Source organism: Nomascus leucogenys, chromosome 22a (assembly GCF_006542625.1).
Source record: "Nomascus leucogenys isolate Asia chromosome 22a, Asia_NLE_v1, whole genome shotgun sequence".
NCBI lineage: Eukaryota > Metazoa > Chordata > Mammalia > Primates > Hylobatidae > Nomascus > Nomascus leucogenys.
In genome coordinates, this window is record NC_044402.1 from 111,897,709 (window position 1) to 111,914,615 (window position 16,907).

Consider the following 16,907-nt stretch of genomic DNA (forward strand, 5'->3'; position numbering starts at 1 on the left):
TAAAACATGCATCATTCGAGTTTCTTCCCTCGATGGAAATAATAGAAAGCTGTACTCTAAATAGATGAAGACCAAAAAAATAAAAACTGGTGCCAATAAATGATAAAGCATGGAAATATTAATTAACATTGTATTTCATTTGGTACAATGTAAATACTATTATTTAGAAATTGAGCCTATTTTCCAAAAATAAATAAATAAAACCAATTGGATATCTATTGGAGGAATATTATAGTAACTTCTGTGACGTGATAAGGGCCTGAAATAGATTCAAGACAACAGAAACAGAAGATAGGAATTTGAGAGCTGTTTTTCAGGAAGGCTAAAAGAAAAAAAAAAGTTTTTAAATTGAATAATTTAATGAGGAGCAAGAGATTTCAAAATCATGTTTCAAGCCATCATAACATTGACAGAAAAAAAAGGAAAATTGGAAGAAAGTCCATCTCACCTCCTGATAAAAGTTCTCAAGCATGTGCAATATAGAAATATTACAAAAAGTAGAAATTAAAAAGTAACTTAAAAACACATTTCTTCACCTTTGTTTGTGGTAGGCGGTTTTGTTTGTTTTTGCTTTTCTTCTGATCCATTTCAGATCTGCTCATCTGTTCCACCAAAACAATTTCTGTTCCAAGCTAGATAATCAGCCTCTTTTTCCTATAATTCCTGGCATGTCTCTCTCAGAATATTATCTCCTCAACTAGAGTATTAACTCTTTGATGGCAGGACCTCTGTCTTCCAACTTTGTACTCTGATTGCCCAACACAGTACCTAGCCTATAATAAACAATCAATATATTAATTTATTTACATTGAACAATTTGGCCAGGCATGGTGGCTCACGCCTGTAATCCTAGCACTTTGGGAGGCTGAGAAGGGTGGATCACGAGGTCAGGAGATCCAAACCATCCTGGCCAACATGGTGAAACCCTGTCTCTACTAAAAATACAAAAATTAGCTGAGTGTGGTGGCGTGTGCCTGTAATCCCAGCTACTCAGGAGGCTGAGGCAGGAGAATCACTTGAACCTGGGAGGCAGAGGTTGCAATGAGCCAAGATCGTGCTACTGCACTCCAGCCTGGCAACAGAGTGAGACTCTGTCTCAAAAAAAAAAAAAAAAAAAAAAAAAGAAAAAGAAAAAGAAAAAGAAATTGAACAATTTAAAAGATTTCTACTTAGGCCCGGTGCCATGGCTCATGCTTGTAATCCTAGTGCTTTGGGAGGCCAAGGAGGGAGGATTGCTTGAGGTCAGGAGTTTGAGACCATCTTGGACAACACAGTGAGACCATGTCTTCACACAGAAAAATTTTTTTTAATTACCCGGGCATGGTGGCACACAACTATAGTCTTAGCTATTCAGGAGACTGAGGCAGAAGGATCACTTGAGCCCAGGAGGTCAAGATTGCAGTGAACAATGATTGTGCCACTGCACTCTAGCCTGGGGACAGACGGAGACCCTGTCTTAAGAAAGAAAGAAAGAAAGAAAGAAAGAAAGAAAGAAAGAAAGAAAGAAAGAAAGAAAGAAAGAAAGAAAGAAAAACACATTGATACAAAAAATAAAAAAAAAAAACCCCAAAACAAACCAACAAACAAAAGCCCTAGTCATGTGGAGGATCTTAAGAAGAGCCCCTTCTTTTGTCTTAATAAAAACAAACAAACAAACAAAAACCCTCAAGCATCATGTCAAAGATACCATCATGTCAAGCCAATATCCTGAGACTACAATCATTTATCATCAAGTAGCAGCTGTTGTTAGAAGTGATGTTGATCCTTGGTAAATTGCAACCACAGTAACCTTGTCATACCATCACAGAATTCTCGCACTATATCATTTAGCTATGAGATACTTCCTTAACTTGTGTCCATAGGGTTTTCTCTTCTGTGTTCAATCACATAAGGAAAAAAGTTATGCATAGAAGTGATGCAGGATTTTTTGCTCCTTAGCTCAGCAAATCTGGGTTCTTGTTTGATGACCAGGAAGAATTAGGCATGAGGACACATTGAAGGGTGAGGAAGGTGGAATTTATTAAGTGAAAAAGAAAGCTCTCAGCAAAGAGAGGGGGTCCTGCAAGCAGGTTTCTACCTCCCTCAAATTGAATACTAGCACCACCACACACGAGATAAAGAGGCCAGGCTCCTCCCCTGTATAAGGCGCAAATTCCTGGTAGTTCCACCCCATTCCCCCAGTGCATGTGGGCTTCCAGTCCACTGTGGGCATGCCCAGGCAAGCACCCCATGCAGGCTTCCTTATCTGCACAAAATATCTGGTGTAAACACTTGTGGGGGCAAGTTGGAGACTCTCTGGGGACACTTCCCTATCTGCCTAGGCCTTTGTCTGCCTCCTACCTCTATCAGAGGTAGGCCAAAATGTTTTTGATCATTTTCTGATGACATATTTCTTAGAAGAAAATTCAACGTGACCAGGCGCAGTGGCTCACTCCTATAATCTCAACACTTTGGGAGGCTGAGGTGGGTGAATCACTTGAGGTCAGGAATTTGAGACCAGCCTGGCCAACAGGTGAAACCCTGTCTCTACTGAAAATACAGAAATTAGCCAGGCATGGTGGTGTATGCCTTAGTTCCAGCTACTTGGGAGGCTAAGGCAGGAGGATTGCTTGAACCTGGGAGGCAGAGGTTGCAGTGAGCTGAGACTGCGCCACTGCACTCCAGCCTGGGCAACAGAGCCAAGACACGGTCTCAATAAAAAAAAAAAAAAAAAAAAAAGCAAAGAAAAGAAAAAAAGAAAGTAAGTACAATTTTAATGCAGGAGATATAATCAGGCAATATTTTAAAACATAACTGAGGTTAAAGCATCATCAATTTGGTTCCAGAATGTGAGATTTCTGACTTTCAATTTAGTTTTTTTATCCAGATTACCACAAAGTGAATGAAAAGTTTTAGGGTCCTTCGGTAGCAAGATGTTTAATAGTAACTTGAAATGAGAAGTCTCCCTCCTCCATCCCCTCTGTTAGCTTAGAAATATGGCCTTTGTGTGGGACAACTGAAATCCAGACTCGATTTCTAGCTCTTTTTCTTTTATCATTTGTAAGTTACCTAAACTGTCCATAGCTCGATTATTTTTTTAAACTCTTAAAATTGGACTGGCAGTAGTACCTACCTCCTAGGGCTTTGTGAAATAAAAGTGAGAGAGTTAATTTAAATCACTTAGCATAGTACTTGGGTTATAGTGAACATTCAATAAGTTTTAGCTGATATTATTACTATTTTTATTATTTCATAAAGGGACAGGATTTTGATTTATTGTAATACTAAGACAAATCCCATTGAAACTTACATTTTCAAATGTCATTATTGAGAATGACATCATTGTGTCTGTATTATCATTTTGCTCAAACTTCTACTGGTTTATGCATCATAAGGAAACATATAGCAAAATATAATAAATCTTATAGGAGAGACCAAAGATTTGCTTGCATTTCTTTCTTTTTATGCAGGAGTTGGGGCTAAATTTATAAAAATCTTATGGTTAATTACAGTGTGTGTGGCAACCTTATAAAAATATCTATATTAAAGTTATGAAATCTAATCTGAGAGCAAAGTGATATGGTGTACAGTATATAGAATCATATTTTTAGCAGTCAAGATACTCAACTTACTTACATTCAATGATTTAGAAATTGATCAAATTTTTGAGATACCAAACTTCTTTAATTTTCTTCATTCTTCACTTCTGCTTACATTTTATTTTTCAGTTTATTTATATATCTATTCTGGGAGAAAGTGTGTAAGAAGAGGAGGAAAATGCAAATCTATTTAATAGAGTTACTTCTTAGCAGATAGGAAAGAAGTGAAAAGAAGTTTAGATTGTGATGATAAATCCATTGCGGGTTACTCACTTCACTAATGTGGAGTAGCTACAATTTCTCTGTCTTCCACTGGCTGAGATAATTAAGAGTTAGCTGATATGTTTTGACAGCGGTGGAGCATTTAATCTTAAAACTATTTCTTACAAATGACTGGATGGGCTTGCAATTGAAACTGTGTCTTCCTCTATAAAAATACATGGAAGCTTTTACATTAAATTAAATTTTCTAATATCATTAAAGCTAAAATATCTTCAGCCACATCAGTTTATTCACTATTTTCATTCATTGCTATTTCATTTAATATACAATTTGTTATATCAAAAAATATAACTCTAGGCAACCCAAAAGACCAAACTTAGCCATTGTAACAAAAAAAAAAAGAAAAAAAAACCTATGGAGAATTTTTAAATTATGCTGAACATGTAATTGAAAATATTAGGCAGCACGTGTTTAAATATCTAGAGAAAAGAAGGCAGCAATGGAAACTAAATCCAATAGACTGAATATACAAAGGGACAATGGCCTGACCATATGTAAAAATAGAAACAAATTGGGAAGCAAACCTTATCTACAATAAACAGCCCAGCAAACCAGCCTTTTGTAAATCAGATTTGCAGGAAGTCAGATTGCTATCTCTATTAACAATCCAGGAAGCTAAACAATTACTTGTAAAACAATCAGCTCCAAATGACCAGAATTGATTAATAACTGGCAGCTTTCCTAATTTTTGTCCTTGCTTCCAACTTCAGACCAACAGAAAAAAGTCAAACATGCACCTCTAACCAATGCTTCTAGTTATCCTGCCTATAGCTTCCCCAGGCCAACAGTCTCTAATGAGGGCATAGATGAAGCTTTCCCTTTTTTTCTTTTTCCTATACAGCTTTCCCACTCCTCTGCGGGCCTTTAAGTCTCTGCCAAAATGTAAGTGATGGAGCTGACTTTCTTGCTATAGCAGTCTCTGAATAAATACTCTTTGCTTTTTTCATTTGGTTAATATTCATTTATTTCCACACTGTTGGAACATCTATTCCAGGTTCATTAATAGGTAACTAACATGCTTGCATACACTAAAAAGCTAATCTTCATAATATTCTGTGAGAAAATTTTTAAATCCCCATTTTACAGATATAGAGCACTGTTTGCAGAAGTTAAATAGCTTCTCATTTTCTCCCATTTTTACATCACGCTAGAGTAATAGCTTTTGGTGCATTATTGCTTAAAAAGATTTGAGGCCAGCCATGGTGGCTCACACTTGTAATCTCAGCACTTTGGGAGGCCAAGGTGGGTGGATTGCTTGAGCCTGGGCGACAGAGCAAGACTCCATCTCAAAAAAAAAAAAAAAAAAAAGAGTAGCCTTGGCAACATAAGGAAACCCTGTCTCTACAAAAAATTATAAAAAATTAGCTGGGTGGGGTGGCGTGCACCTGTGGTGCTACTCTGGAGGCAGAGATGGGAGGATCTCCTGAGCTTGGCATGTGGAGGTTGCAGTGAGCCAAGATCACGCTACTGCACTCCAGCCTGGGTGACAGAGTGAGACCCTGTCTCAAAAAAAAAAAAGAAAAAAAAAATTTTAAGGTAATATTAAAAGTATTATCTAACAATAATAACAGCAGCTGCAAATTAGGTAAGTGTTTTCTAGCATGACTTAAATTTGTATTCATCAACTTTCTGGACAAATATAAACATTGTATTTTGAATTGATTCATTGCTTTAAAGTTGTAATTTATCAAAATATATGTGGAATTAAAAAATCAAAAGCACTATAAAAAAATTACTTCTGTCTTTATTTGATATTAGAACACATCAGCAGAAATAATTTGCTGGCCAAGCAGTAATTGCATCAACAAGTTTTTCATAGATAGTGGGTAGAGCACCTTATAAGAAAGTGTGATTATTTATGATACATGATATTGACAAGGAAAAAGGTAAAAATAAAAATGGTAAAAATGAAAAGTGAAATTGATGATCCTAAAAGTAGAGTAATAAAATTTGTTTACCTGGCATTATAAATACTCTGCAATTTTTTAAAGTTAATTGCCTAACACTCATATAAGATAGGCAATATTGCATTTAGAAAATGAGGAAACAAAGTCATAGAGATATTCAGAACATTACCTAAAGTTTCTTAATTAGTGCGCAGTGGAGCCTATATTTTCAAAATGCATTTTTTTTTTTTGGTTTCAAAGTCTATCACATATGCTTAAGAAACATTTGATCAAAATTCACTTTTAAGATGTTCCGTTAGCACGTTATTTAGCCACCAAACTTAAAATGGAAGTAATTTATTTTCTAATTTAGCCATGTAGGAAAAAAAGGAGGAACATGGCATTTGTACATATTAGAAATTTCTGTAAAAGTTATGTAAAGCCAGACTGAAAACCATTAGGACAATATAGATGACAAATAAAGCTTTTTAAATGCCTGAACGTAAAATGATATTTAAGCACAATTTCTTTTCCGAGGACTGAAAAAAAGAAATCTACAGGTAACATTGTTTTATAATGTGGAATAAGAAATGATGGCTAAAGGTCAAATAAGTCCTCGGGTGATTTATACTTTGTCTCAAGAATTCCATCTAGTTAGCTCAAACGTTTATTAAGAATTTCTTGCACTGAGAACTGTAAATTAAAATGAACAAAAAGCTGAAATGTAAGAATTCTTATGAAAAGAAAAAGATTTATAGCATTACAAGCTAAGAAAGAAAAACTATTTTTTTTGAAATTTCACTATTGTAACCAGAAGTAATGAATTTGTCACTTAAAATTATAAACACGAGGGTATAAAGTGTACAGAGAGCCTCCTTTATACACCTTAACCACATTCTTCCCTCTCACAAGCAAAAGACTGATTATTCATTACCTATCCATTCATCTAATTTTTAAAACTTTTAGTTATCTACTCCCCATAGGGCATGTGATAAAGTTTTCTGTTTGTACTATAATATTTTTTAATAGAAAAGAAAAAATAATTTAGGTCTCCATCTTTGTCTCTTTCCATATCAGATCTTCTAAATGGAGGTAGATGAGTAAAAGGTGTAGCGTAGATTTGAGATGCATTTTATAAGAAAACCACCTGGGGAATTTCCCAAACAAGACAAGTCCCAGACTCTAATCACATCATGGAAATAACATGCTTCAGTAACTTTGAAGCAGAACAAACTACACTGTAGTAGGCAGATATCTAGCTTACATTATTCCTCTCTTCCACTGACTAGCTGTGTGACACCAGTCATATCACCTGACTTCTCTGTGGCAAGTTTCTTCATTTGAAAGAAGGAGACAATAATAATAGAACCTCATGAAGTTTGTTTAAGGATTAAGGAGGTTAACATATACGTGTTGAATAGTAACCACCAGGGGAATATTACTTGTTACTATCAATATGAAATAAAGCAAATTATGTTAGATAATGAGCAGCAAGTTGAAAATGTTCTTGTGGCTGTGGTCAAGAGAAATCGGATGCTGTTTGTTCTACTAGCTATGATAATGTTCTTAGATAAAGGAGGAGATTAAGAGAAAATTATCTTCTAGAAAAAACTAAGCATCATGTTTATATCCTATCAATGGAAGAAATTGATTACAGACACAAATTTACTACTTCTTCATGCTCCGTACTGGTCAGTGAATTACTGGATTACAGCACTTATTATGCAGTCCCTCTATCTCTATGATTCTTTGATTAAGGTGGTCACTTCTTGAAAGGAGAAGTTGTGTCAAAATTCTTTGAGTCTTAAATGTATACTAATGCTTCACATACAGTGGTACTCAATATATGTTGAATGAATGAGGAATGAATTTATAAAAATAAACAAATGCATGGATTTGACAGCTTTCAAAGAAAGAATCGAATTCATATAGAGTAGGTTTAACATTTAAAATGAAATGTAAAGTATTTTCAGAAACTTCTTTCAAAACTTAAATCTACTTCTTAGAAACAAAAATCTACTTCTTAGCAGCCTTTTCGATACGATTAGGTTCAAAGGACTGCACAGTTTTCTGTGTTTCTACTTCAACTTGACAGAAAATATTTAATTTTTCTTAAATAAGTGAAAGATTTATACTTGTATTACTTCTTGACTAATAAATCATAATATCTTTTTAAGAAAGAAAAGTAGAAAGCCTACTTGGTAGGAATTTTCATTTATTTATATACACATAATGGTTTTATTAGTTGGAATTGTTTTTTAAAGTTAAGATTTGTTTTAAATAAATTAAGATGAGGAAAATGTTTTTCTTCTGAAATCTTGAAGGTATTTCAGAGTACATGTTGTATTGTCCATGCTTGTCTTCCAAAATTAACTATATATCGCAAGATTGGCACATCTTTTGTGGGTATGGTATGTTTTTAATCTAGGCATCACATTGATTTGAGCTATATAATTATTTTGAAATGTTAGTGCTTATGAACTATTTACATGATTTTATATCTCAGAAATAATATGACATGTGTATATAATTCTTTCTTACCCTATTTGAGTCAATTCTTGCTCTGGAAGTATAGATGGGAGGTGGGATGTTGAAAGCCTGAGGGACCAAGTACTCCTCAGCATCCATCATATCTTCCAAATCCTCTTCATCCAAGAGATTCTGAAAGAACTTGCTGTCATTTGGACTGGGAAGCTTCATACGATCATCACCCTAAAAGATTGCCCATCAGACACAAATATGATTCTTTCTTTCTTATCTTAAATATGTGGTCTCTGCAATAAATTTATGTAATATCATAACAGATCATTGAAAAATTCATACACACATTTTAAAAAAACAAGTCTTTAGCACAACCACCAGCCATTAAGAAACCTATAACATGCTTAGAAATGATAGGGTCAGGTAAACAAACTTTATACAAGGAGAATATGATAAATACCGTTAGAGAAAAATAAAGCAAAATCAAAAGATGTTTTTAGGGAGGTAAAATCAATTTCAGGTCTGAAAATAATTGTTCATTGCCCAGATCGTGTATGGGTTGCAACTTTAAGAATAAACAATAAAATGTGATCAATTTATCAATGTTTATTCTATTTGGTTCGTTTGATGCTGTAGGATTATCAGGACCATAGGGTCTATACTTTATTCTATAGCATACTGGCTACATTATCAAAGTAGTGGCATTTAAAACTCACAGTGCAAGTGGCAAATAGAGTAAAGGAGTACGAGAAAGACACCAAAACCTTTGTTATACTCTTCCTCACCTCGTCTATTTCTTAAATATTTTTCCTACATTTTTAAAGTTACATAATTTTTGGAAACAATTTCAGTTCGTGAAAACTAATTTTGGGGAAAAAATAAATGGAAATAAGTACCTTCTAAAACCTAGCTTTTATATTTATGTCAGACTATCGATATGAAAATTAAGGCTACCTTGCTTTACTGAGGAAACATAATTCACTCTAATCCAAGGCCCATTTGTTTAGAGTTTAGGTGAAAATAATCATAGAGAAATATATTATTATTTTTTAATTATCCAGTCTATTTTTCTAGTGTTAAATATAAAATATTTCTTTGGCTGGTTGGTTGATTAAAATGTGCATCAATTCATTAGAATTGAGTTATTGCTTGGATACTGCATATCTCTCCAAATAAAACATATTTTAAAATATTTTTGGGGAAATATCAATATACTGAAACTTTTGATTCACTGTCTCCAAGCATGGGCAAGATTAAAACAAAAATCTGTCTTCCTTTTGTTCTGAAAAAAGAAAATTATACTAATGAACATGACTTACACATAATGTTAATAAAATCAAAGTGCTAAAATAAGTGTCTGAGGATTAAGACCTTTTTATGTATAATCATAATTATCTGTTCAGTAGCAGAGCCACTTGAATACTAAGGGAAGGTGCTAAAAGGTGGATCTGATATGAAATAAAAAGCTCTTTTCCATAGTCATTTGACATGATAATCTGCTTAATTAATCAACATGTTAGCGGTCATTTCCACAGTTCCAAAGTCCTGATACTACTCATTTGGCAGTGAGTTTGCCATTGGCCTAGTCTTAAAGGCATAAGTCAAATGTACTCACCTGAATAACTAGGTATCTTTGAGGGTCTCGAGCCATCCTTGAAAACTCAGCAGCCAGTTCCTTAAATTTAGGTCTACTGTCAGCATCAATCATCCAACCTGGAAATTTACATAGTGAAAATGTCACTATAGTCATAACTAGAAAGGAGTTGAAATTTAAATTTTGTGAAAATATGAGCAAAAGTTTGAAAAATGTTGTTTTAATCATAATGATCTGAAAAAGAAAGAAAGCTAGTGAAAGAAACGACTCAATTGGTAAGGCTTTATCAGTCTCTTTGTTGATATTCATAACTAAATGTAATGTACTGTAAAACAAAAGAAATTTTTTCTCTGATGCGTATAGATGTCACTGCAATATAAGTTATTATTTTGTATTAGGAGTGACATAGGAGAAAAGATTTGGTTACAATGCTTACACTGGCACAAAGGGCAAAAGAGGAATTAAAAGCAACTTTCTTGTGCTACATTTGTCCTGGTGGACAAAAAAAAAAAAAAAAAAAAAAACGAATGCAAAGTGATTGGTAATGCCTGTTCAGCAATAGACATTAGCTTATCTTAGTACTAGCTTGTCTAGCTTAAAAATACTAACAGCAATTTTCAAGACATGTATTCTTATTTAGCTGGGAGTCTAGATACAGTAGACCTTATCTCTACAGGCTCTGTTTAGCTAATGAGATGACAAGAATAAAAGTACCAAGCTTTCCTTGATTTTCTTGCCAAATTATCCTCCTCTTAGGTATTAAAACCCCAAAAGAAAGTAAAACTCTCTATTAGGGAAAGTGTTTTCTTGGTTTTACATAACTTCATCAGAGCTAAATTCTGACGAGTTTAAATCATTTGCTATGCTAGTTATAGGATTAAATTATATAAGACATGCATGTTTTTAAACTTTCTTCCATAGATGTCTACCAAACAATATTTAATAGAATAAGGCTGTAAAGCTTGTTCCTTCCTTTTCCGGGAGTTCAGTTTTTATTCCTATTCTGGGAATTTTTTGGGTGTCATTTTATGTATCATTAAAGTCCTCTGCTTTTGTTTTCTCCCCAAACAAAGCTCAAATGCTCTGTATTCTATATGCATTCATTTGAAAAAATGCTTGCTAATGCCAAGATGCTAATGAGAAAACAACAGGTGTTTCTGAAACTATTGAAGCCAAAAAAGGTTAACCACAGTTGAGGTATCGGTTTCTGTCCAACTAAATATTGAGTAAATAGAACTATGCTTAGTGAAAAGGGCAGGCTGACCTGAACTGCAAAGAACATTTTTTATTTCCTCCCTCACTGTCAGAATGTATCACACATGTCATGAATATAAATCTGAGTAGACCTGGGTCCAAAGTCTCTTATTAATAAGATGCTTATTCACCTTCACAAGTTTGTTTCTTTGCTATCCCCATGTAAATCAGAAGGGGAAAACCTTGGATTATACAAGAGAGATTGCTACATGTTAATCTCACTTAAATTAAGCCAGAAACTCCAGAGACTTCCTCAATTCTATTTAAATTAAGGGCCTGTGCTTCAAAAACACATTTATAGTACATATGTGTCTGGGGCATAGGAAGAAAAAAGAAAAGTAAGAGTTTGATGTAAACAAATGATCAAATTGAAAAAAGTAAACATTTATAATCTTTTTAGCTCACTATAGATTCATTTCTTCCCACTTCCCACCTTGTCCTGCTAATTTGCTCTTGACTAAAACCAGTAGACCTATTTCTATTAAATTAATTTTTAAAACTATCAGTTTCAAGCTTTTTTCCTTCATGTTTAGATTATTTATGTAGCCTGATATTTTCCCATAAAGGTCACTAATGTTATTACTAACATTCATGTTAGTAATAACATTATAGTGACTAATTACCTCTCTTTACGACAGGCAATTTGACTGTCATGGAGATTATGAGAATAAAAGAAAGAGTCATAATTTTGACTTCATAGCATGGAAGAGTATTACTTTATATTAATAATAGTCACAACAAAGAGGCGTTCATATGTTCCGTTCATAATTGTTTTTGAACTGCTGTATTTTTCAATACAGAGAACTGTTATACAGATTGAGTAATCGGTGCTATTACTTTACTAAGAATGATGATGGTGATAACATTATTTTGCAATCTTACATTTGACCATGACCATGTAAACGTCAATAGTGCAGATGGGAGGCTGAGGCAAACGTTCTCCTTTCTCTAATAAATCAGGGATTTCTCGCGTTGGAATTCCATCATAGGGTTTTCCTCCAAAGGTCATCAGTTCCCATATAGTAACTCCTGTATTGGAGAAAAAATTCTTACTTAAGCATATTAACAACATATTTTGAACAAACCAGCAATATACCAGTGGTAAAAGAATACTCCTTATAGATCAATCAAAACACCAATCAGTTAAAAAAAAGCTCCACAAAGCTGTACCCATTATGAGAACCCCAATGTCAAAATCTTTGTGGGGGAATTCAATTTTCTTATTATTGTCTTGGAATTTCTAAAGTATAGAAGAGACAATTTACAGTGGATGTCAGCATATAGAATCTGTTCCCCATTTCTGCCTATAGGTAATACTAATGTTTGCTGATCCAAGTTATATTTCACTATACCACATTACAGTCCATAAAACAATTCACCTACTATATATACATAGGTATTCAGTACAAATAAATATGATTTTCAGTAAAACAAGATATTGACTAATTTTAAGATTAGCATCTTTGCTATAAAAGGCTTCCAGAATAATTACCTTATGTTACAATAAAGAATTGTGACTCTCTCTAACTTATACAAAGAAAAAAGTTGAATAAAACAGACTTCTTTAGCACATATGAGAGCCTGAGAGAGGAATGTTCCATATGTAATATATAGTACGTGTGAAGTAGGCATCAACAAAATTGTGAAGGGGATAAAAAGTATTTTATTCTTTAGGTAATAAAATGGCTTTCTTCAATCACTGGGACATTGATTTTCTCTGCAAAAGCTAATACCCTAAACGGTAGCATGCAAACAGCCAGTTTTGATGATAATGATGGTTCTGATTTCAGCAATAATATATACACTAAATATCTTTTTTGTAATGTAATGATCATATAATTTAAAATAATATTTTCTTAGGGATAAAGATTTTTAAGTTCAGAAATGGCTAGCTGGGCACAATAATATTACAAAGTGAATTTTGATTGGTGTATATATACAGTCATCTTTCAGTATAAAAGCCATTAATTAGAGCTACGTTTTCTTTCCTACTGCCATCTGTAATGAATTATTTAGCCAGGCTGAAGTCTTTTTTAGTTTATAACAGTTATCATTGACTGATAACAAAAATACAAAACTTAAAATATAAAACTATGTGGAATTTAAAATTATTCTTTATAATAGAATATTAACTATGACCTGATTTTTTTGGTTAACATTTACATCTTAGGATTTTAGGTATATTGTTAACATGTACCTAGTGACAATTTAATTGACTGATTGTTATTACATCTTTAATTTTGTATATTAAGGAGTAGCTCCTAAAATCTGTCATAAAAATTTTCTATGAGGCATGCTGCAACAAGTGGATGACTGTTCATCTCTAGATAGTCATACTTACAGAATATATATATATATTTTATATTTTAGAATATTTTATATTTAGAATATTTTATATTTTAGAATTATATATTTTATATTTTAGACAGGGTCTCAATCTGTCACTCAGAATGGAGCGAAGAGGCATGATCACAGCTCAGTGCACCCTCAACTTCCCCAGGCTCACATGATCTTTTCACCTCAGCTTCCTGAGTAGCTGGGACTACAGGCGTGAGCCACCATGCTTGGCTGAGTTTTGTATTTTTTAGTAGATAAAGGGTTTCAGCATGTTGCCCAGGCTGGTCTCAAACTCCAGGGTTTGAGCCATCTGCCCACGTCGGCCTCCCTAAATGCTAGGATTACAAGCACGAGACACCGTGCGGGGCCTAGAATATATATTTAAGGAGAACATTTTATTAACTTAGGTAGGTAGTTATAAAAGATAGAGTAGATATTCTCACATCTCTATCAGAACTCCCAACATAAGCAAGATACAAAGCAACTGTAAATCAAAATAATAGAAAATATAATAAACAGAAATATATAAATACAAAAACAAAAGCCAAAATATAAAAAACTCTTCTTCTGATAATAATCCAATTATATCCTTGTAAAGGTGATGACAAGATAGGGTTAGAAAAGGATGGGTTCATGCAAAAGAACAATATCGGGAAAGCTAAAACAAAACATCCTCAAATTTTACTTGCAATTCCTTTATCTTAAGATGTATATCACAGCCAATGCTTATTTTTGCAAGAATAAAAATGCACCTAGTGAGAATTTTCCATAAAGGTGCACTGTAAACAAGGTTATGCAACTTTCTCTGCCTTTTATGACTTTTGCAATCAACTATGATATATCATAAAATTTTTTAAATGCCTTATGAATATGGGTTGATGACCTGGGCTGTGTTTCATAACGGAGTACTACCTATTTATTTATTTTTGCTGAACAGTTCCTGGGATTTTGCAACTCAACATGAAGAAAAATGTTACAGCCTGAGTAACAAGATTTTCCCCAAAAGACAAATTTTACTATTAAAAATATGACTGTTCTGCCAAGTTTATATATATCTTGAGCTAATTTAAATTTGCCTTCAGGAGACTGTCATATTTGATTCAGGAAATTGTAAGTAGAAAAAGAAATAAGTATATACATATATAAAATATACTATATGATATAATATATAAATCTGACAATCTATATTCTATAAACCTATATATATCATGTAATGTATAAATGCTAACCTACATGCTAATCTGTATCATATAATATATAAAGTTATCATAGAATACATGCAATAGATGTTTTTCTATACACTTCTTACAATGGTTTAGCAAGTAAGTTTTGTCAAGCATTTCCACTACATTTGTCTATACTTCAGACACACATTTTCTATTTCTAAGCTGAGTAAAATAAACACATGAAGCCTCCATGAAAATTTTACCACCTCCTATGGCATACATATGTGAAAGGAATAACCTACTTGATCGAAATGTCTTAAATACTTTTTTAAAGATAGTTAATTCTTTCCTAGATAAGAGTTGTAAGTTCTTAAGTGATTGAATGGTTTATATCTTTTTTTTTCCAACAACGCAAAAAAATAAAACTTTTTTTTAAGCTTAAGTTTGAGTAAAATAAACTGTACCATGCATTTAAATCTCACCACCACCCTTTTATTTAAGTGGGCGTTATGCTTTTTATTTGTAAGAAATGCTAATTTCATATGATATATTTAAACTTAGAAACGTATTGACTCCTTCTTGGTAATTCCGGACTTAAATTTTAAGTAGCCAGACAGATGCTAAATAGCTCGTCTTAACAATTAAGTTAAACACAATAAAATAAATGTTCTAATTATAAATATCACTCTTTTCCAGTTCAGATTATTCACTCTGTAACATTTCTGTTACTCCACAAGTAGTTTGTAAATTAAAATTAATGTTGTAATTAGCAGTCTTCTCTTTTACCATGTTCATTGCTCTAACTTACTGCTGTCAGTAATTTTTCTTTGTTATGACAATAATCTCTGTTTTCTACTATAGAACATAAATTCTCACATGCAAGAAACCCACAAAAAAGTTGGTTTTGTTTTGGTTTGAATATTTACTGTATTCAGAGTTATGTTTTTGAAAGTTGCTTAAAATTAACGCCATGAAATTCTATGAAACTGTCCCTAAACTAAAATTGGCTGATTTTTTTTTCTGTCAAAATGATCAGGCAAGTTCGTACAAAACCACAGCTTATGGAAAACATCTTAGCAGAAATATTAGTGTATTACATTGTAATAAACCAGGAAAAAAAAAAGAAAGGCAGATAGCAATGCTATTTAGAATATTTTGTTGTTCTTCAATGAGAACACATGGACACAGGGAGGAGAACATCATACATCAGGGCCTGTTGGTGGATAGAAGGCAAGGGGAGGGAGAGCATTAGGACAAATACCGAATGCATGCAGGGCTTAAAACCTAGATGACGGGTTGATAGGTACAGCAAACCACCATGCCACATGTATACCTAAGCAACAAACCTGCAGGTTCTGCATGTGTATCCCAAGAACTTAAAGTAAAGTAAAATAGAATATTTTGTTGTTCTTTTTTTCACTGAGAAACAAAGAGTTAACTCCTTTAGGAAATTAGGCTTATAAATACGTATTTATAACACAACAAAATAATTTAGTTTAAGATATTTCACATGAACTTAATATATGTATTTTTGCTTCACAAGCTTTAATTCGCAAAGAAGATTTATTTACCATAGCTCCAAACGTCACTCTGATGGGTGAATTTCCTGTAATGTATACACTCCAGAGCCATCCATTTAATTGGCATCTATAGAGAAGTAAGAAGTAAAAAAGTTTTAAAATTACATTAAAAATTCATTTCTATATGTATTTCCTAAATGTGAGTCTCTGGGCTGGCCTTAATCATATTTTTTTAATTATGTGTGTATAGATATAACTATAACTATAAATATATGTTAATTTATAAAATACATAAAGTGAATTAATCTAAAGATGTACTATACTTATTGATTTTTTATTTTATTTATTTATTTTTTGAGACAGGGTCTCACTCTGTCACCCAGGCTGGAGTGCAATGGCACAATCTCAGCTCACTGCAATCTCTGCCTACCAAGCTCAAGTGATCCTCCCACCTTAGCCTCTGAGTAGCTGGGACCACAGGGGTGTGCCACCATGCCTGGCTAATTTTTGCATTTTTTTAGAGATGGAGTTTCATCATGTTGCCCAGGCTGGCCTAGAACTCCTGAGCTCAAGTGATCTGCCCACTTTGACTTCCCAAAATGCTGGGATTACACGTGTGAGCCACCCTGCTCGGTCATACTTTTTTTTAAAAAAAAAAAAGCTTTGTAAACAATTAAAGGTAAAAATAAGTAGGGATAACTTTCTGTAGTTCTTAATTAATATTCAGTAATTAAGTTGCTAGTAAATATTGTTATTTACAATATTAAATCTAAACATCTAATACACATTCTTCTAAAAATGTGTTTATA

General features: G+C 33.2%; 1 protein-coding gene across 2 annotated transcripts in view; it reads right to left on the reverse strand.

The window, feature by feature from the left end:
- ERBB4 (erb-b2 receptor tyrosine kinase 4) overlaps positions 1-16,907 on the reverse strand; it is a 1,163,189-nt gene that overhangs the window by 36,244 nt on the left and 1,110,038 nt on the right. For both annotated transcript variants that reach the window (XM_003254031.3, XM_003254029.3), the window contains exons 22-25: positions 16,150-16,225; positions 11,958-12,104; positions 9,843-9,940; positions 8,288-8,458 (exon numbers count right to left, since the gene is read on the reverse strand). In XM_003254031.3, the coding sequence (XP_003254079.1) occupies positions 8,288-8,458; positions 9,843-9,940; positions 11,958-12,104; positions 16,150-16,225 (492 nt within the window). The remainder of the gene's footprint in view (positions 1-8,287; positions 8,459-9,842; positions 9,941-11,957; positions 12,105-16,149; positions 16,226-16,907) is intronic.